Below are 23,413 nucleotides of genomic sequence, written 5' to 3' on the forward strand. Positions count from 1 at the left end.
CTTGTAAAACAAGAGCGTTAACGAGTGCTGCCTTTGAGTAATTAACGCCAGATTAATTGTCACACACAGATAACTAATTAGTCACGAGTGCAAAACATATCGGTCGCGATTGTTAATTTGAATTATAAATGCAATTATCATTAGCGAACGACTGTGTTCTCCAAACTACCCGATCGCTGATCCGCAGTGCGTTCGGAAACGTTTACAGGAATACAATTACTTTTTTCATACCGAAAATTTTAATTAATAATTGTGTCAGATATTGTTGTACCACAATAGCCTCAATAAATCGGTAAATTCTTTCAGCTTACTTTTCTGATTTTTACGTTTTTCTGTTAATATGTACGTTAATAATAATTTTGAAGAAGGGGATTATCTTTTGACAGTCAACCGTATATACAACGAAATAATACCACAGTAATACGTGTAAAGCTCTTATCAAAAGTACAGTAGAGTACCGAGATACGCACTGTAGCCGTTTTATGATTCATAGCTGCCGGGCAATGTAATCTTTGACAGTGATAAGTCTCATTTATTTCACAAAATTCGTTCACAAGAAAACTTTCCAATCAACTTACGTCAAAATATAACTGTTCTAAACAACGATGCCATGTACATACATATGGGTTGAGCAACTATACCAGGGTCTTAAGCAGCTGTACAAACAGATCACGAGCAAAGAGCTGTTATTGCAGGGGTATTTGGGGGCATACAGTTCCCAGTGGTAAGTCACATATTAGTAATTTATGCAGTATATTTACAGAGAAAATAATTATTAATATTCGCAACATCGGTGCATAGTTAGATATAAATTAACATTTTGAGTACACATATTCCAACAGAAAGGTTTCAATGAACCATTGGGCGGTAGATATCATCATTATCTGCGAATTTCAGTGGTAGACATTGCTGGAGGTGAGTGCTTCTGAACGTGAAGCAATATGTGGCAGGTAGACGATGCATGCCTCCTCAGGTTTCCGTAAGTATTAACAGTATCACTCACTGTTTTGACAGCTGAGCGTTGTCACCATTTATGATCTTCAGAGCCTCTTATACCAATGGTACGGCGTGTTGCATATGCACAAGACATGGCTGACATTCTCTCAGTGCTGTTCGACTGTTATCCAGAAAATGGCAATGACTGCCATACTGGAACATTTGGAGAAACTGGACAAATAATACATGTCACAGGTTTCAATTCAATGTGCTGCTTCAGATAGTGCCAAATTGAGTTGAAAATGGCTTGGGAATCGTCCTAGCAATGACGCTTGTTATGAAGGTCGCAGAAAACACCGTTACGAGCCACGGAGATGACTGGTCCAATGATTAAACAACCGGGCTAATACCCACTAGTGTCAGACATCGATTCGCTACCGGAAATTCCGATTTTGAATTATCCAAATGGAAAACTGATGTTTCTCTCGCTAATGTTAACTCAAATGAATCACTGCTCTTTGTCTGATGTTCCCCGCAACAGTTGTTTGTAAAACTGCAGAAAGGAGCTATAAATCACTGTGTTTCGATTTCTAGACTTCATTGTTGACCTAGATCGCTAACTACAAAAATTATAAGTTTGCCTTATTGCAACAACCTGTTCACTGATTCTCTTTAGTAAAACGTTGTCCAAGAACGTTGTATGACTTTTAATAGTGGTGAAAATACGTTTCACTGTGAAAAACTTGCTCATTGTCTTGTAGACTGACTACAGTACATGTTTCATCTCAGGTTTTAATTTGTCTGTCTGTGACAACTTCTACGTGGGTGGTGCACTATATTTCCTTCCATATTTAACAATATAAATAAGAAATGTAAGGAATGTGGCAACAATCAACCGTCACTGATAAATGAGAATGCCTGTCTACGTTATAATTAACTTAATATATACTATGAATAGTTATTGTTGTGTAATGTGAGTTGACAAGAAACTGTGTTTTAAGAACATAGGAGGTAGCTCACTGAATCATTTTAGTTGTGTACTATACGCTGAATTTCTCTTATGTCTGTTGTGTGACACTTAAAAGAGGAATATTTTCGAGAGCCACGGACTGGTGTACGTCTTCACGTTATGTAGCCGAAGTGTACGTGGTCGCTGGCCTCATTGTGTTCAGAGGATGAAATTCACATCACAGGCAGAGGCAGCTAAGATACACCTCTCAAAACATACCCACACCTAGTTTATGTGTGTATCGGGTGGAGTTTTCTCCAAATTAAAGCTGATTTTGTGCCAAATCTTCTTACGTGCACCAGAAATTTTTAACGTTTACAGATGCAATATTTTTATTTACATGCTTAGCGTAGTAGTATAAAGAGCCTTCAAAGAGGCCTTCAGCTAGGAAACATGCGCGGAACAGTCACAGTATAACAACATAATAGCCCAGGTAGCAGTGTGTCGTCATTAGGAGAAGAGCCCCGCATACGTCTGTCCTGCATTTCCATATGTAAGCCAAATTGTCCGCCAATACTTATCAAAAAACCTATTACGACAAATTTACCTGTTCTGGATATATCTGGTGTCTCAGCTCCCTCACTTTGTGTTTAGGGTGTTAAATGTTATTGAGATTCACGTCCTTCGGTGGCACATAAGTCTGCTGTCACCTTTCATACACACGGTCCAGTCACATTAATGTGAACATCTCACAAAAATTCCCGAATGACGACCTTTTCGAAGCGCAGACCGCCGTGAAAGGTACAGTATTAGAGCCAATGAAGTTCTGGAAGGTACCGACAGGGATGTGGCGCCATGCTGACCCTACTGTCTAGGTTTGTAGATTGAGGATCCATGGCGTGGAAAGCCAGATCATGGTGATCCCACAGATTATAGACTGGGTTGAAATCCAGGGAGTACGGCGCAACTAGAGTACGAAAAACTCATTCAGATGCACTTCGAACTACTCAGGTACACTACGAGCTGTGTAACACGTTGTCCTGCTGGTAGATACCATCACGTCGAAGAAAAACAACTGCATGTAGGAGTGGACATGGTCCCCGAGGATATACGCATTCTTGTGCCTTCCAGAATGACGATACAACCAAGGGAAACCATAGGGCCTGGACGCTTCCATCGATTGCTGCAAGGCGTTTGCTTTGAGACGTATCACACCGTACACACCAACTGCCATCTGTCCGAAGGAGCATAGAACGTGATTCGTCTGAAAAAGCCAACTGTCACCACTCAGAGGTCGTCCAGTTTCGGTACTGACGTGTAAATTCCAACATTCGTCTTCAATGAACAGCAGCAGTACGGATGCATGACACAGGGCGATCAGTTGCTCAACAGTTGAACGACTATTCGCCAGTACACATCTCCGCAACCCTCGCCATCTGTGGCCCGTGGTGCATAGCAGTTGCCTAGGGGTCAGTTTTGGATACCGACATTTTGTCATCTACGATATACTCTAACCAAGCCACGACGAGAACAGTTAACAAACTCAGCCGTTTAGGAAATGCTTCCAGCCTTTTCCCAAAAGCCAATGATCATGTCCCTTTGGACGTCACATAAATCGCACAGTTTCTCCATTACGATAATGTCTGCGCTGTTTTCCGTATCCCTCCAACACGCTTTATGTACCTTCCACTGCTAGTGCTGCCATCTGTCGTCTGTGAGTGGTCATTGCACGTTCACGTCAAACACAGGTGCTGGTCAGGTTAATGTGATTGGGACGTGTAATAGCAGAATATCAAAGACATACGACTAGTCACCTGAAAATTCAAATCGATCTGTGATTCACTACACGCCATGTGACACTACAACACAACATTATGATCGACGTTCGGTGCTAGTGACATTCCAGGACAGCCCATCTGTGCTTTCACTACTGGACGCCATATTTTTGTCCAAAAGGGTGAAGTAGTGGTTAAGACACTTACATCTCATAAAGAAGAACGGTGTTCAGATCGTCTTCCGGCCGCCCAATTTCACGTTTTACAAGGCTATCCTACATCGATTAACTTGAATGTCAGAACGGTATATAAGCGATCTTGTTCAGTGCGCTCCGTATCCGACGACCTCCTCATGTGCAGCACTTTCAGCCACAACCTGTCAACTTTTCAAATTTTTTACGAAACACTGCTGTAAATACTACTCTTTTGGTGACTAACGAAGTTACAACATGATAGCAGCAGAACTACGTTAGTGCAAAAGATAGAATACGGTGTTAACCGACTAAAAAATTAGTGGAGAATACCGTGAGTACTTCAAGTCAAGTAGGTATGATAACAGACCTCGAACAAATTTAGAGATGCGTTGTTAGGATCATAGAACGTCGGTACAACTCACGTGATACTGTAACAGAGTAATTTAAATGGCTTGGAAGAAAGACGTTACTTTCACGAATTCACTTCATATATACAAGAAAGAGTGAACTATCATTCTGCTGCTACACTCTTACACCGCTCGTAGAGGTCATTATAACCGGAATGAGTGGCATACGAACCCCGCTCAATACGAGAATGGGAAACTAGGGTACGATATTTTGGGCTTAAAATTAGCTTAGCCAAACACTTTTCATTACGAAGATAAAAACAGTATACAAATTAACTGAATGTCAGTACATTTGACTGCTGTCTGTACAACGAATTTTACTATTGAAGACAACGACACATAAAGCTCATTATATGCCCATCTGACGTCACAGCAAAAAATTTGCAGTTGTAAATAATTTTGTGATACCATAAGATGATCAGATCGCCGGAAATGACTGTAAATGAAGAATTATTTTATCAGCAGTTCGTGGTGGTTAGAAATATGATTATTTCGGCTGAAGCTATGTTGCCTTAATTAGGAATTTAATGTAAACTACACGTAAAGCAATTAATCATCGGAAGAGTTATTTGCTTCTAAAATAACAGGAAAGGAAACTGGCAAGAAAGGAGCTCAGAGAATTAGTAAGGAAGAGAGAGATTAACAATTTAATCATCTTGCTAAAATTCGGCCAGTAATATTGGCACAACGATCGATACCTGCCCAGAAATATCCTGCTAGTGACGTCAATTACTCGAAATTGTAGCGTATAAGATGTAAGCGAAAGAGCCAGTGCAGTATTGTGTGTTACATGCAGTACTTCATCGGCAGCCGCCCGGTGGTTCACCTGACAGCCTGTTTACCGTGTCGAAATAGCAGGCAGTCTCAGCTTAACAGGTAGTTGCGCGCATGCATGTGGCAGCCGTCCACAGGCCGTGTAAACGGCAGCCACAGCGCAGCGGGCTGCCGGTCTTAGTGGCGGGATATCGATCAAGCAGAAATCAACTGTGTGGCGGCCCAGGACCACCACCGCTGTAACCACCCTCAGGACAGTCTAGCCTAGCCAAACCTACCCTTGCACACGGCACGGTCTGCGGGCGGCGTGCGGTTAGCACGATACGCACTAGGACCAGCGGGGGTGCCCGCGTCCGCCGCTAGGTGCTCGCACAGCGCAAGCGCCGACTGTGCGTAAGCTCTGCAGCGTTGCGAGCTTATTTACTACGTAGACAGATTTGTCATGGTGGAATTTACGGTTTGTGGTCACAAAGACCTACTACCCCTTCGAATATAGACTTAATATTTCACACAGCCGCAGACTAGGCGCTGCTGCGAAACATCCTTACTTAAAACTTTTTGTCTAATACGCACTCAAGATGCTTCTACAAGCAATGCTCACCAGGTTATAGGAGAGTAATTTTTTTATTTATTCATTTATTTATTTTTTTATGTCTGACGCTTTGTGCTTGCCGCCAACTTATAAATCTGACAAGGGGTATGATTCAGACATGGCGAACACATTCGGCTTATATTTGGCAGATTACATACGTACAACCTAAAATGAAAGGCTAAGATAGTTTTGGTTGAGCACCCCTCTTGGTTTTGAAAACCACCCATACATTTAATGAGGCCCGGTTAACTCAAAACAGACAGGCTCTATAGATAATAGAAAAATGAACATTGTTCATCATCATGTGTTGGGCCACAAACGAGTATTTTCCTAGGAATCGAGGAAAGAAACTGTTAGGAGTGCATCTCTTGTAGCTATAAGGTAGACGCTGTCCAAGTGACCCTGGCATAGCGACCATGATATACGGCTCGAGAGCGGACAATCTCTGTTCGATTTTCAAATTTACTCTGCAGTTCTTTCTTCTATTTTATTTATTTTCATTTCTTTATCTTTGGCCGTATCGTAGGGTAGGAATATGACGGTTAGTTATGTAATCAATAAGGAATACTAATAATGTAGGCAAGTAAACTTCTCTAACGACTAGGATTAGTAGAGACTTAAAGTTTTAAGCCTTGTCATTTGAAAAGAATTCCGAGTAATACTGTTGTGAATTCGTCACGAGGGATCCAAAGAGGCGATCGCGCGATGCTTCTTCATAGGGAGGGGCGGTACAGAATAGTATTAAGGAAGTTCCAAAAGAGTATGTTTCTGGAAACCCCGTGGGAATTGTGCAACTGCAAGGATGCAGCAACGATTCTAAGCATTATACGTGATCAGTTTTTAGCAAAGATTTTTCAAACATCGTCATCACGTGAGCGGTAGGCATTAAAATTAACTACCGAGTACAGATATAGTTTTAAACATAAACCAAGTGTATTTTCCGCCGTATCTTCCGAAGTAACGATGTAACTGTGTGAAAATTGCATGCATTACATGTCATTATTGCAGCGAGTATATATTCTTCGCATGTTTATACGATAAGCGCTGTCAACGAAGATGTTCGAAGAAAGTGAGGACAAGAGGACAAGTAACGATGTGAGCAACAGAGCCATTGTAAGCTTATCAGGATTAAAAATTTAATTCTTTACAAATACAAGTTGTTGGAGGACTGTATTTCCCTTCCTTGCAACAATTCCTGATTTGTTACCCTGTTAATTCTCCTATTCGTAGCCATTCCGATTCGGAAAGAAATGCAAATAAAAATATGCAGAATGCATTTGGGAAACAAACACACATTTTCGTAGATAAATATACATAGATCTGTAGTTAACTAATCTGTAGTTAACTAGTCTGTCAATCGTGTTACGTACACAACTGGTAAAGCACTTGTTCTTCTGTCACCTTTGCACTTGGACTTCTCAAGATGGGAATAATTCCAAAAGGCATCATGCATACTTTGCGCCCAATAAAGTCATTCTTCATCTGCTGTATGACTTTTTATGCGACCTAGCAAGCTTAACTACAGATATACGCATATTTACCAGCAGGTTCGCTAGCCTTCTTCGTGATTTTATGTCAGATCTTCATTACATGTTTTCTTCTCCCCAGACGGATGCCTTGGTCGCTACATCAGCGACGCTTTCGTGAAAGAGCATTTACATTATGATAGTGTGTTTCCTTGATTTCTCCGAAAATTAGCGTTTGAAGACCACATTTATGATTATGAAAGATTCTCCATTTTCAGTTGCCTTCCGATCCTGTCAGTTTTTAGTCGATTACGTGTCACGAACTTCAGGGGTTGTTTTCTCAAAACCAATGGGTAGGGAAGTGGGTGGGGGGGGGGGGGGGGTGATGAACCAAAATAGGTAAGATCATTTCATTTTTGGCGCTGTACAAGTGACCTGCCGAATATGATCCGAATCGGTTGGCCGTGTCAGACGCCTCCTCCTTGCGAGAGAACTTACACATAACGTCTCCAATTATATGTTGGATTTATTTCTGTGTATGCCATCCCCACACCTTTTCCCTCCCTACAGTACTTGTAAGTTATTCCCTGATGTCGTAATACACGTCCAACAATTTTGTTTTACACTTATCCCGTAGTCCGCCGTTTTTCTGCTAGTTATCTGCTCATTTTTTATCCTGCCTGTCCACATAATTCTAACCGCTGTTCTGTAATCACATTTCGGAAGCACAGATTCTATTTTTTCTCTGAGCTTTTTTTCGTATCTCGTGGCACAACTTCAAATTTATTGAAAGACAGTTTGATTTTTTACCTTCAAATTTATTGAAAGACAGTTTGATTTTTTACCTTGGATATGTTAAGACAACAGTCAAATATTTCACACGATTAGCTGACTTCTACTTTTGCTATTTTCAAGTGTTTAGACATAATCACATAATTTTACAGTCATCGTGTATGGGTGTATGCAGTATATTTCTGTTCCTGACATACATTTTTCTGGTTTTCCTACTGACCATGATTCACTTGATTCCCTTCCAGACAATGTTGCACTCCAAACGTACTTCCTCAGAAATTTCTCAGATTAAGGTCTAAGACACCAGTATACTTATCTTAGCAGGAATTCCCATATTGTTGTGTTAGTCTGTTCCTTATGTTCTCCTTGGCCCGTTCATCGCTCGTTATTTTGCTTACAAGATAGCACAATTCCTTTACTTCGTCTGCTATATCGCTAATGTCATTACTACTACTCTCATTACGACAGTCTTTCTTCGGTATATTCTGAATACGTATTCTGTGCTCAGTAGACGATCGTTCCATTCGACAGGTCCTGTACTCCCTCCTCACCTTATCTGAGAACACGATGTAATCAGCACATGTAGCCGTTTATATTATCTCACCCTGTATTAAATTACACTAAGGAATCCTCACCGGCCGATGTGGCCGAGCGGTTCTAGGTGCTTCAGTCTGGAACCGAGTGACCGCTGCGGTCGCAGGTTCGAATCCAGCCTCGGGCATGGATGTGTGTGATGTCCTTAGGTTAGTTAGGTTAAAGTACTTCTAGGCTCTAGAGGACTGATGACCTCAGATGATAAGTCCCATGGGGCTCAGAGCCATTTGAACCAATTTTGAATCTCCCTTTTATTTGCGTCATTGTTTCATCGTCGTAGAAGTTGAAGAGTAGGGTACAAAAACGGCATCTTTATCTACATTTTAATCCTGTTAATGTCTTCGTATTCCATTCTTATTGCTCTGTAAAGTTCATTTGCTACTGCGCGTTACCGATTTCCATCATAGTTCATACACATTTTTCTGCGTAATTAGGTCCTTTTTCAGTGTTTTACGATCTCGGCTTCCCCCCCTCCCCCCTCCCCCAAGTGTACAAATTCCACGAAAGGGATGTAATATCTGTCCATTTATCGATCTTTAGTATCTTCTGGATTACGTGGATGATATTGTGCAAACGTGCAATGATATGTATCTACTCTCATCTTTTCTCTATCAGAATTGTACTAGCAGAATTTAAGCTGTAATGATGGACTGGTAAGAATAAATCCCGCAAATAATATGGGTCCGGGAGCGAGCACCGTTGCGGCACAGATCATTAACCGTTCAGCCCGTTTCAGACACAGATATGCTCACTAAAATCCTCGGTTACCACATGTGGTGCTCATAAACGTGCGGTTTGACAGTGAAATGAAACGTCGTGTGGTGAGGGCCGCCCGTTGTGCAGACCTGTCGCCTGGTGCAAGCCTTTTCATTTGACGCCACATGGACGAGTTTCGTGTGACGAAACCAGCACAACAACCAGTCCCCGAGCGGAGAATATCTCCGACCAAGCCGGGAATCGAACTCGGACCCCTCGGATAGCATTTTGCGACGCTGACTACTCTGCTATGGACAGAACTTTGACGGTGGTACGTGGCCATTGTAGAGAGTTACAGTATTCAGTCAGATCCCCAACATGACCTGTATCGCGATGAAGTCAGAAAGTTAAGACGTATAAGGCGTCGTACAGGCGTGCAAGAACATAAAATAAATACAAAGACGTGAACAATTAATTACTTAGATATACCATTGATTTCTTGTGCCACGATCACGCAATATGAAAACGGAGACTTGTCATCTGTGAAAGGCCCTCTCAGCTTCTAGTTAACAAAAACGCTTACTGTTAGAATGGAATGGATTAGGTACATAATAATAGATCAATGACTAGGATTGCAGAACTTCTCTTAATTTCTATATTACTAAACTTGGTAAGCTCCTCCAATGAAACAGATGAATCTTGCTAACCTGAATACGCTCCTACAGATTTGGGTGATTCCTCCAGAAACCTTAGCACTTTCGCTATATGACCATCTGCCCCTCATAAAGTGTGTATGATCTGAATATAGACACTGTTCTAGTGAAACACTACTAAATAAGAACAGTTTATACAGTCAATAGAACAATCACACACAGGTTGGCGGTCGCTGATGGGGGATACAGGCTGGCTCACAATACAGTCCATCGACCGGTCACGTTCTTTAAACATCGTTCGTTACAGATGTTCTGAAACAAATTATTTTGAGTCTCACTCTGAAAACATTGAACACACGAAGTTCGGTTCGCACGTTTACCACATAACAGCATGCGTAGCTTCGATGAAGGTAATACGGTGGATGAAGTACTTCCAACAAAGATTTGACTCAGTAACAAATTTATTATGAAACGTACGATCATATGAGTTGTCGAAGTTTTTGAGGATTTAGGATTTCTTGCCAGATGTACACAGGATTTCGGACACAAGTTAATTAAGACGTGCGCCAGAGGATTGTACTAGGACCCTTGCTGTTGATGTTGTGTTTCAATGACCTAGCAAGGAATGCAGAATGGAAACTTCAAATTTTTTGCAGGTAATGCAACTTTCTATAAAGAAGTGACTGTGTGAAAGAATGCTGGACAAATAAGCAAGCAGGTCTTGATAGGATTTACAGTTATGTAATGAGTGGGAGCTTACTTTATGTCTAAAGAGTTAAACATATGCACTTCAGCGAATGTTAGACAGTAGTATCCCATTACTCAAATATGAATGGGTCACAATTGAAATTCATTCCACTAAAACACGTTGGTGTAAAAATTGGGGGGGGGGGTGTATTTAATGGAATGAAAGACCTGCTCCTATAACGCAATGCGCTGCTTGCGAGACAGGGAGTTGAGGCAAGCCAGGATCGAATCCACGCGACGGATTAACGTCGGTGTGCCGGTACATCGGCTAGCCTAAGTATGGTTTCCCATGCTCGTTTATGCAAATGCGGGGCTGCTACCCAAATTTCACCTCAGAAACACGAACAGTGAAAACAGTGTAACACAAAGAAGGAAGTGTACACGATTCACAGCCAGATGGTACGCAACAAAAAGTAGTTCCCGCACTGCAAGGGACAAACGCTAGTGAGAATAAAGAAGGAAATGGAACCATCACGTAAGCTCAGTCGTACTTGATGCAGGTGGTAGCTACCGGTTCACTCGCTGGATAGTGGGTAAATCCAATAATTCTACGCAGGACATTAATCACATGGGCGTGTCATGTTAGAAAACTGCTGAAGTATGCGGGACCCTTGCAAGACACAATTAACAGGTGAAGAAACAAACAGTCTTGGTTTCAGACTTGTAGTTGTTATTTATTTACAAATGACACGTTTCACCTCATTCAGGCATCTTCAGACTGGCTCATACTAGATGGTGTTAGGCACATGGGGTACAGAGCATACAAAACAAAAAAGCACATAGTTGCCCTCGTCAAATGTTCAGGAACATTACGTACTGTCCTTAGTGAGGCATACAATGTAGTCTAATAAATAAAAATAGGATCAGGCCTACATAAATCTTCACGGTAAATGATGACAGCCAAAAAAGTTGCAGGATAAAGAGTTATTCAAATTATTGACCATGGTTTCGGCATATCTAAATATACCTTCATCATATTCATGTTGTGTAAATGGAAATGATGTTTTAACTACTGACGACGCCTTTGGCACAGTTGTTTTATTAATCTCCATTGCAGGATGTAATTTTGGTGTATAACTTTTGATGAAGGTATCTTTAGATATAGCGAAACCGTGGTCAAGAATTTTAATAAATCTTTATCCTGCAACTGTTTTGGCTGTCAACATTTACCATAAAGAATTTCAAAATTTGTTGTTTCGGCCATGTTTAAAATCTTGCTACATAAATCTGTCACCGTGAAAACGAAATTATTTGCTGGAACATTTTATATGCTCGTTGCCCCGCGTGCCTGACACCATCTAACATTCTACCAATATCAAGATGCCTGAATCAGGCGAAGCACCTCATTTGTAAATAAATAACAGTTAAAATACTGAAAACCAAGATTGTTTGTTTCTTCATGGTATGTACTGGTTGCCATCCCCTCCATGTGATGGGAAAAGTTTTTTTTTTCAATTAACGGGGGATATTGAACTTGTGGAAATGAAGGTGGCGCGCAGGTCATAGGTTTTTTTCTTTTACTGCAAAACCAGAATGGGTAGAGACTCGAAAGAAGGCACCCATCGTTCGAAAGCCTACTTAAAAACGTTCAACCACCTGCTTTGAGTGAGCGAACTAAGATACTCTTTGTATCGCCTCCATGCTCTTCACAGGTGTTTTGCAGTGATGCAGATGAAGAGTACATCAACATTTACTCCGTTGTTTTAATTAGTTCAAAGTTCGAAAATTAAAGAGTTGAATGCATACCACCTTAACGGAGCCTGAATAGGCCATGCCAGATTTTTTTGCGGAATAGTTTCAAGCCCCGTCGGGAACGGACTATCGCATTACACAGGGGGCGAGTGGGTTTGAAACGCCGTCCTCCAGGGGAGAGGCGCGGGCGGCGAACGTCGCCACGCAACGTGCTGTGCGCTGTGCGCGCGGCGGTTGCGTGCGTCGTATCAGATACCGGAAGGCAGCCCGCATCAGGATATTACAAGAGCGCCGGCCGGCAGGGGGGCCCGCGGCACGCAAACAGCAGCCGAGCAGCCGAGCAGCCGAGTGCAGGCGCCGCGGAGCCGGCTCAGCCGCGTCTCCGGGCCGGGCGCGAGGCCCCGGCAACAGCGCGGTGTGTCAACAGCCGCTGCCGCTCGCAAACACGCCTCGCTCTCAGAAGAGGCTCTCTTACTTCAAACACCGTCTCTGACGAAACACACAGACGTCAACTGGAACCTTATTTACTTCGCCACAGGCACATGTAGCAATTATTTGCATCCCTACCTGTCACACTGCTTCTGCCTCCGACACTTTTCTTTATTAAATTACGAACGCCGGAAGGTTACTGCTGTCTACAGCGTTGGTAATAAAATCCAATGTTGATCAAACGTTTTTGTCAAGACACAAAACAGACTTTATAATGCGGCACCTTGGGCCACATATGAACGATCTTATTATTATATTTTAGGTAGACGATGCCCCTGAATACATTGTCTGAAACGGTATTTCGCCTCACGTAAAGCTGTGAATATTTTTATGAACCTCATGCTAAGTCAACTGAAACTGTAAACAAAGAATTTTGCCAGAGGCTCAAGGTGATAATATTAAATTTTTCAGATCTCAGTATTAGTAACCTACATAAATTAGTGTTATAAACCCCTATCAGACTAGATATATTAAGGCGCGATATGGTGGCCACCGGTCCCCAAGTACTGATTATTAAAAGTTGGCACCATCCGGAATACTTGGGATCCCTAGTTTAGTGCCGGCCGTGGAAGCCGAGCGGATCTAGGCGGTTCAGTCCGGAATCGCGCGACTGCTACGGTCGCAGGTTCGAATGCTGCCTCGGGCATAGATGTGTGTGATGTCCTTAAGTTAGTCAGGTTTAAGTAGTTCTAAGTTCTAGGGGACTGATGACCTCAGATGTTAAGTCCCATACTGCTCAGAACCATTACAACCATAGTTTAGTGTTTCAGATTGATGCCATTCTCAGCGACTCCAAATCTGTGACGCTGCAATTATCTGATGAAATGTTACGTTTTCCGTGTGAGGAGATGATTAATTTATTAATAAAAGTATTTGTACTTATATCTGAATGCATGATCACATGATTCCACATATTTATCAAATGTTTTGAATGGTTCAAATGGTTCTAAGCACTATGGGACTCAACATCTGAGGTCATCCCTAGACTTAGAACTACTTACACCTAACTAACCTAAAGACATCACACACATCCATGCCCGAGGCAGGATTCGAACCTGCGACTGCAGCAGCAGCGTGGTATCGGACTGAAGCGCCTAGAACCGCTCGGCCACAACGGCCGACAAATGTTTTGATCGTCACTTTTCTTCTACTTATTGCGATGTATAACAACAGCTGTAGTTTATGTTCCTTGCTATAAATAGATCGCGTTTGAGTACCTGTATAATGCGCATACACGAACCCATTTTACATCCGTTTGAAATTTATAATATAGCAGATGATCGGTACAAATCGCGCACCCCTTTCAGATGTCAGTATTGGAAGACAACAATGAAACACTCCTCCTCTCACATTCATTATCTTTAATAAGGTCACGGAGATGGTGACCAATTTCAACTAAAATTAAGCACATTTTAAAATATTATTGTCTCTGTAAGTATTTGTATTTGTTACTGGTTAAGAAAACTGTACTCATAAGAAGCTCTTAACGCTAATAGGCACTTCTGGATTCGGCTGTTAGCCATTAGAGGCACATTGTAACAAAACATTACCGCAGTTTGTCGACCATAGACAATTCGGACCATTGCTTGCATCTTTAGTTTTCGACATAGAGTAGGAGGATCTATCGAATAAGCATTGTGTCTGCCCATGTCGAACAGGGATTGTTACGTGGCATTTGTGTAGTATTGATTGTTTGTGCAAAGAACGAATCTTAAATACAAACCTGTTGGCGCTAGTTTGATAAGTTTATTCAATAATAACAGACATGTGAATAGCTGTTGCTCCTATGGATGCCAATTAAAGTACTATAGGTAGCAGTTAGGGTTATCAGAATAGTACGAGATACTTTAGGTGCTGAAAAATATCTAATCAGAGTGTAAAAGACAGTTAACACATTCGGTTAAGTTGCGTGAGTACACTGTGCTAGGTACATTCGTAGTGAGAAAGCATGTTCAGTCTGGAACCGCGCGACCGCTGCGGTAGCGGGTTCGAATCTTGCCTCGGGCATGGATGTGTGTGATGTCCTTAGGTTAGTTAGGTGTAAGTAGTTCTAAGTTCTAGGGAACTGATGACCTCAGATGTTAAGTCCCATAGTGATAGGAGTCATTTGAGAAAGTATGCTACCAATCACCACGTTGAATATATAAAAATTCAGATTTATATATAACACTCATTTCGTCCTGATTGTACACATCTGCAAGCCATTACGCGTATTTAAGAGTAGACACAAAGAGATCGTGGAGAATGATTATGTACGACAAATATCTAGTTTTTCGTAAGGATAAACAAAAAGGAAAAAGGTGGTTCCAGAAACTAAAAGCAGAAGAATATCGCCCCCTAAAAAATATTACAGAGTGTGGTGAATCGCTGATTTTCTGCTTGTCATAGCTCCTGGTTCGATGTTCGTCGGCAGACTTTCAGTTCGGCGTGCTAGGAAGTTATTTCGAGAGACAGCCGCAGTATAATTTATTATGACAGGGTCCATACACGGTACGGTACAAAATTTAAGAAATGATGAGGCGGCTATTCCTCGTCTTCCCTTAAAAACAAATAAAAAAATAATAATAAAGTACGACATCTGAGCCGTCGCACCTCTCGCAAAGAAGCGAAAGGCTGTTGCAGTTATCTCTTAAAAGCTTCACGTGTGCCAAGAAAATCGCAGATATCAAATGGAGATTGTTAAGATGCCTATAAATTACGTGTACTCAATCTGTAAGACGTCTGAGCCAGATATCCGTGCTAGCAGTGGAATGACATTCAAAATCCCCAGAACGCATATGGCAATCATTACACCGTACCATATTCACGTGATGCTGGGTGCGATGTACGTCAACGTTAAAAATTGTGTTTTGCGGATCTGAATGCCCACTCCATATGTAATCCTACTGGAAGATGTTCATATCTTGAAGGTGCGGCAATAGCGTGGTGCTGCTGTTCCGTCACGGTTTGAGACCTTGGCCTGGGGCCAATGAATGCGGCTACTCTTCGCGACCACCTGCAGAATATTCTCAACATCATAACCGTTATATTTGCCATAGACTGTTTACTTTATTGTAAGGTCTACATTTATTCTACATTACTAGTCAATTTCGAGGCGCTGCGTATCCATATTCACATGTAGGGAGCCCGTGAACGCGTGAAACCAATTCGTGTTCCGCGCTGCTTTATTTTTGAATATGGTGACACGACGTTATCGCTGTACAGTTAAATATGAAACTAGCCACAGGCTGCTGAAGTATACACTGAAGTAAAAGTTCAGGTTCTGCCAGTAATATAAACTATGATGGACAAAATATGATAATACACGTGAACCAAAAAGTTTCGATAGTTAGAGGACCAAAGTGACTTCCTCTTTCCGCTTGGTATTCGCGTTTCTTTATCACTCCATTTCCAATGTATCGGATTGTTCCACGACATTATAAAATACAGGGAGAAGTGTTATTGTCGTTTTACAGATTTCTTTTCTGAAAATGTACTGTCAAGGTCTATAGAAATTCTTAAGGGATATTCTTACTGGCCAAATTGACAATTTACCTTCTTCACAGGGCTATTTGAGGTTCTCTTCTATTCAGCTTGGCGACTGGAGGATAACACAATAATTGCTACGTCCAGAGACCTAAAAGTTTGCAATCGTCTCTCAGTAAACTTCCTTTTTGTCGGCATTGTCGAGAAAAATCTTATACACTAAGTTCATAATATAGTAGATGCTGTGGTGTACAACAAAGTTATTGTTTAACTAAGAATTTGGGATATAAATCAGTTTCTGTTAACGTCGAAAACCAAATTTTACTCAGGAGAGTGAATCTGTTTATTGTATTTTGGTTTATTAACTAGGGTACAGTATTTTATGGGTACGAGCGTCATAATGTGATCAATTACCAATATTACAGAAGAATATAATCGACTTCCATTCGCATCCACAAAAGTTTGTGTGAAATCTGAGTGCAAGTCAGAACATCAAAATGTCACTAATTCTGCTACCATATCGTTCCTGAATATTCCACTTGCGCTGAGCGTATGAGTATCCGTACGAGTCTCGATGGAGGGACTAGCAACAATGTTTGGAAGAATAATAATTCTGATGTCTTTCTTGACAATGGTGACATGAATTCCTGCCTCTTTCATCAAGGTCACATCCACTCCCTTACCAAATCCTTCTGCCACTGAGAAAATATTGATGCATCAACATTCTATTTATATCAGAAGTTTAACGAAAGAAAGCAATTCTCCTAAGTTACTTTGCGATATTTGGCCTGGAGAGCCACTTTAAATCATTATTATAGATCTTCGCAAGAAACGATACACAAAATTTAGTAAATTCCGTGAACAGTGTATTAAACACGCCGTGTTCATTAACTAAATTGGTTATAATGCTCTTAGGCGTTGTGGATTTCCACAAGGATCAAGACATAATGACAGCTAAAAAGAAGTGCATCGAAGCTTGCTTAACACGTAGCAACCGCCACATGGCCAGCTCATGTAAGTTACATCATCTAGAGTTCCATTTAACATAGCAGCAAGCACGAAGCTGAAAGGGTAATTAAGGCAGCGGAATACTTAATGTATTGGATCTTCTGTAAATGAAAGTATCCTCCAGTACAAAGGAACTTGAATGTTTTATTCCTTAGATTCTGTTAACAATCAACGGACTATCGCTCTCGTTTCTCCTTAAAATCCATCACTCAGTGCAAATTAACCTCAGCAAAAGCTCTCTTTTATGGCATTGTAATTTCTGCCTACAATGCGCTGCATGTCATTTGTTTTGGCGACTGTTAGATCAATTCTGTATTGTTATACTTGAATTTGTTTTTCTCTAAACAGGTTGTCAACAATCTAACCACAAAATAAACCACTCTCTTTGCTTTTCAAGGCGTTTGGGCTAACCTTCTATTGGTGGAAAATAGGCGCAAACAGTTTCACCAACATAAAGATGTTAGCGTTCACTGGAGTATGCATTTGATTATAGAAAACACTACTTAGTCATGATAAGGAAGCTGTTAACTATGTAATATTGACCGTAGTAACATGTCAAGACCTACTAATGACTACGTATCGTAAATTTCTAAATAATTCCTCACTAGTGCGTGTATGTGCATCTCAGAACTTACGACTGTCCTCGGGCACACTCACAATCTAGCGACGTTGTAGTGCAGTGTGGTCACGGTGTCAGTGAAATCCTCCTTCCTAGTTACCGCACGGAGCAAAAAATTACAGGAAACTTTCTAGATACATATTTCATGAAACGTATATTACGTTCGTCGTCACGGTACCCAGTACGCTGAAGTTTAGTAATGTCCTTAAACTTCTGCAGAAGTTGCATCGTCCCTCACGAAAGGAAGGTCGATCATACAGAAACTATTCCGTGACTTTCGCTCTCGTGTGGACCTGCACAAAGTACTTTTGTTTGGCTTTGGACACCTATGAAAACTTCATGCACATAAGATTATGTGGCTCTGCTATTATCATCACAGAGGAGAGTAAAATCAATTTACACAGCTTTCAAGATCCTGTAGGGTATATGCATTTCGTCCCCCTAGTGATGCCGCAGTTCTCTCGGTTAATTCACCCAATATCTATCTTTCTTTTCTCAAATATTTCAAAGTGCAAGATTGGTGGAGGAGCGCTACGACGATGTGCTGCTCTTAAAAACGATTAAAGTTTCTTTATAAGGCCGATACTTATTCAAAATGAAGTGGACATAGCGAATTTACTCAGGAGATCGAATCTGTTTATTGTATTTTGGTTTATTAACAAGGGTACAATGTTTTATGGGCACGAGCGTAGTAATGACACCAATTACCTATCTCGTAGAAGAACATAAACGACTTTATTCGCATCCACAAAAGTTTTTGTTGGTGAAACTTTATTTTGTGTGAACGAGATTCTCATGAAATGCTCAGCCAACTCAGATGAGTGACGCTGAAAGAAAGATGCTTTTCAGTAAGAACCAGTAAATAAATTACTTCCTACAATTTTTATCTGCATTGTCAGTAAAATTTGAAAATTTAACATATGCACAAGGTCGCCCTCCGCTAATACGCCAGGAAGAGAGGATAATCATCCTGATGGTTTGGATACCCTTCACCACACACAATGGAGTGGGTATAATTAGATGTGTGTGTAATTGAAGTGTGGTTAATGGTGTCTTCAGCAATATAAATTAAGCAACGTTTCGGAGGATGTAGGAAAGTGGTGAAGTGAGCCGATACTGCATATAACTACTTGGCAGCATTTAAATTGCTTTCTTCTTCTATCGAAATAATTTGACTGTGCCGTAAGTAAGTAGGTGAAAGACAGCATCGGTTGGTCAACACTGGTTTCCTCGTAGTACGATCGTATAGATGATCTCAACTGGTAACTCCGAAGACAGAAAGTGTATCAGTTGCCAGCGACTAGCAGATCACGCATTTACGGAATGTGATGGGTGGCGTTCAGTGTTATCGTCTGAGCGGCGGGAAATGCCGAAAGCCAGCGATTTACACCCTCCGTGGCGTTCCTGCAGACTCACCGGCGTGTATGAGGCACGCGGCGGCGAGCAGCGGCGCCAGCAGCAGCCGCGGACCGCGCTGGAGGCGGCGGTGCATGCGACCGGCGGCGGAAGCGTCGGGGGCGGAGGCAGAGTCGGAGGCGGCTGTCAGGGGCGGCCGCTGCGTGCCTGCGACCATCGCGCTCCCATGTCGCGCAACGACTGCCGCCTGCGAGGGCGCGTCTCTGCCACCAGAAGCTCGCGGCACGCGCCGCCACCTCCCACTGCGCATGCGCGCGCTGTCGAGCCGCCACTGGTCACCCCCTCCCTTGCCACCCTCCAAGCGCAGTGCCGGGAAGGCACAGGTACTGTTCCCGTGTAAGGTAGAAACAGGAATAGGGATACTGTATGACTCCCAATTCCCTTTTTTTCTTTCTTGGTAATTTGCCATATTACATTATCTGAAGGAAACATGTAACTGAAATGGAATTCAGTCTAGAGAACAAAACCTTAAATGCTGGTAGAGCACTTGCCCGCGAAAGGCAAAGGTCCCGAGTTCGAGTCTCGGCCCGGCACACAGTTTTAATCTTCCAGGAAGTTTCATATTCTGCGCACACTCCGCCGCAGAGTGAAAAATCTCATTGTGGAAAGTTGTCATCAATCAGAAGTTTGGTTTCAACCCCACATCACTACCTATGACCCTACTGGAGGAGGTAAGAAATTGCCTTCCTCCACCATTTGAAAAGACATAGCTAACCAGTTATTAGGGAACATACAGATTCACATATACCGCAACTCGACATTTTTCAGGTGAACAAATGCTCCCAAAACTGAAAAAAGTGTTGCATAAAAACCGAAATTAGGAGGTTCTTCATCTTCCTCTTCTGTACATGTGGTAAGGGCCTTATCGACCATACGCCTCCTCTATGAGCCTCTTCCACTTCTGCCTGTCCAATGCGCTGTTTGTCCAGTTGCTGTTGCTGTTCATCCTAGTTGCGTCCTCCCAAATGTTATTCCACCATCTGATTCTAAGTCTTCCCCTCCCTCTCGTTCCATCAATTATTATGCTGAATGCCATTCCAGGTAGTCCATTCTCTGTCATTCTTGCTATAAGGCCTGCCCAGTTCAGCCTTCTCCTCTTGAGCACTTCGACGATGTCACGGTGTTTGCACATCCCTCTTAATTCTTGATTTCTTCTTATTCTCCATTCAGTGTTATTTTCGTCGTATACAGATCCAAAAATTTTCCTTAGTACTTTTCTTTCGAATATTAAGTTTCTCTTCATCTTTCTTTCTTAATATTAATGTTTCACATCCATATAACATTGCAGGTATAATGGTCTATTGGTATAAGCGGATTTTAAAGATACGGCTAAATGATCTTTTTCTTAGAATTTTGATGAAACTAAAATGTGTCTTGTTTGTGCCGGCCGCTGTGGCCGAGCGGTTCTAGGCGCTTCAGTCCAGAACCGCGCTGCTGCTACGGTCGCAGGTTCGAATCCTGCCTCGGGCATGGATATGTGTGATGTCCTTAGGTTAGTTAGGTTTAAGTAGTTCTAAGTCTAGGGGACTGATGACCTGAGATAGTGCTTAGAACCATTTTTGTCGTCTTGTTTGCTGTTGATAAACGGGCATCTATTTCTGTATGTGTTCTGTTGTTATTACTAAAAAGACGTCCTAGTTACTTGAAGTGGTCAACAGTCTTGAAATGGAATCCATCTAAAGTCAGAGGTGCATCTTTTCTTGTTTTCTTACTTATGGGCAGGTATTGGGAGGTTCACAGAACTTAATTTTAACGTCGATAATTGAATTCAGCGTGAAAGCAACACGAGGCGCAATCAGAGCTCCCCACATATGAAATCGAAGAAAGTCTCGTATGCTCCCGTGTAATCGCTCTCTATGTGAATTGTATGCGATTGCATGAAGCATCAACAACGCGTAAGCTCAAGAACGCATTTTGCAGTACCTGGAGAAAACTAATAGGTCTGTCGTCAAATATCGAGCAGGAAAATGAAGTTAACATCTCAGCAGAAAACCTCAAAACCCATTTTTAAACAATAAATCCAAATGAGCGATTGGCGCCCTGCAGATCGAGAAACATTGCTATCTGTGAATCTTCGAGGAAAGTTATCGATTGGCAGAACAGAATCACGCTGAAGTACGACAAATAAAGTAGCCTGGAAGAAATTTATCAGAAGAAGCGACCGATTTTGAAATTATCCTCATGACAAATGTCTGGAGACCACATGGTGCAACAAAGTATCGCTCCAATTACGCTTTGTGATTTTCCGCTACGTCGCTCAACAGTACAGCCTTTAAGATTGTGTAAAATATCGTGTTACGAATCCTCCCAAGAACACCACGTACCGTGACGAGCGCGTGACCGGCCGCACAAGGCCGGAAACGAAGGATCAATCGAGAAGCAGTTAAAGAATATTAATTCCTTTAAAGGAACACACCGCCATTTGACTGCTTTATGGTTTATTTCAGCACAACCCAGTTTTCGACCTTCTGTGTCATTTTCAAGTATCTGGTTTTATGTCTTTAACATACTGGGTGATCAAAAAGTCAGCATAAATTTGAAAACTTTATAAACCACGGAATAATATAGATAGAGAGGTAAAAATTTACACACATGCTTGGAATGACGTGGGGTTTTATTAGAACCAAGAGAAAAACAAAGTTCACAAAATGTCCGAGAGATGGCGCTGGACAGCAAAACGTCAGTGACTGCGCATGACAATCGTGTATAAAAGGAGCTGTAATGACAGAGGGAATCAGATGCGCCAGCAGTCGCAGCATGTTGACGTTACCTGAAAAGGCGCTTTTAGTGAAGCTGTATTCTCAGAATGGGGAATGTGCTAGTTCAGCGTTACGATCCTATCGCCATAGGAAAGGGATTCGAACGGGTAAAGGTCCGTTGACAAATGCAGCTGTGGAGAGAATGATTTCAAAGTTCGAAGCCACGGGTTGTTTAGACGATAGACTCCGTAGTGTCCGACCGAGCACAAGGCGTAATGCTGATGAAACAGTTCAGGAAGAAATGGAGACCGTAGCGGGTTCGTCTATGCAGCGCTCGTGCAGTCGCACGTCGCACCGGCATTCCATACACTACTGTTTGGTTGGCACTTAGGCATACCCTCCAATGATATCCGTACAAAATCCATCGGTATCATGAACTGTTACCTAGCGAATTAATGAAGCGAAGGGCTTTTGCTGTGTGGGCGTTTCAAAAGATGGTGGAAGATGAAGATTGGTTGCGTGTTGTGGACCGACGAAGCTCATTTCACGCTCCGAGGATCTGTCAACGCCCACAACTGCAGAATTTGGGCTACCGAAAATCCTAGAACGGTCGAGAAAGTCATGGTATGGGTTGGATTTAGCACATCTACCGTTGTCAGGCCTTTTTTCTTCGAGGAAATGCGTGATTCTGGTTTTGTAACTGCTACCGTGACGGGTGAGACGTACACCGATATGTTACAGAATCGCATCATCCCCAGCCTGGCTGATAAACACCTGCTGGAACTCCGGCCATCCTGATTTAGGTTATCCGTGATTTCCCTAAATCCCTCAAGACAAATGCCGAGATGGTTCCCTTGAAAGGACACGGCCGACCTCCTTCCCCGTCTTTCCCTAATCATTAGGATAGTTAGGTTTAATTAGTTCTAAGTTCTAGGCGACTGAAAACCTCAGAAGTTAAGTCGCATAGTGCACAGAGCCATCTGAACCGGATCTATGAGGTAGTAGGCTAGTCACTTGGCCAGCGAACAAGCTGGTATCAGAACTATTGTTTTCGGCCGTAGGCACAGGAGTGCGAGGAGCTGATCAGCTAACGAAACCCCTGAGCACCGCAATTGCATGGCATTCTGGAACGCCTTCTTGGAAGAAGACGGCGTCTTGGCTACAGGCACACCCCGCGCCATGCTGCGGTAAAATTTAAACGTTCATAGCTTCGGACCAATCCAATATTGACGCTCGACTTAGAATGCCCTTTCGGTCGTCTGGCGATCGCGAGGCGTCAGCCAGCCATGCGGTAAGGTTTAATTAAGTCTGCCATCCCCCTTACTGTTGGCTAAATGTAGTTCTCAAGGTTCAGTATAATCTCTCCTAAATGTTCTCTATGTAAACATGTGTAGTTACACTTCAATGCTTTTTCTATAGGTCGTTCCGGTAATGTCTTCAAGTCAGTGGA

At 42.2% G+C, this 23,413-nt stretch overlaps 1 protein-coding gene across 2 annotated transcripts in view; it reads right to left on the minus strand.

The window, feature by feature from the left end:
• LOC126481354 (uncharacterized) overlaps positions 1 to 23,413 on the minus strand; it is a 481,436-nt gene that overhangs the window by 330,681 nt on the left and 127,342 nt on the right. Inside the window, exon 1 of one of the 2 annotated variants that reach the window (XM_050105051.1) lies at positions 19,265 to 19,423. The exons of the other annotated variant lie outside the window; for it this stretch is intronic. Within the exon in view, the coding sequence (XP_049961008.1) occupies positions 19,265 to 19,421 (157 nt within the window). The 5' untranslated portion in view covers positions 19,422 to 19,423. Of the gene's footprint in view, positions 1 to 19,264; positions 19,424 to 23,413 lie in introns of those variants that run through there. 2 annotated transcript variants of the gene reach the window in all.

This window comes from Schistocerca serialis, chromosome 5 (genome assembly GCF_023864345.2).
Source record: "Schistocerca serialis cubense isolate TAMUIC-IGC-003099 chromosome 5, iqSchSeri2.2, whole genome shotgun sequence".
NCBI lineage: Eukaryota > Metazoa > Arthropoda > Insecta > Orthoptera > Acrididae > Schistocerca > Schistocerca serialis.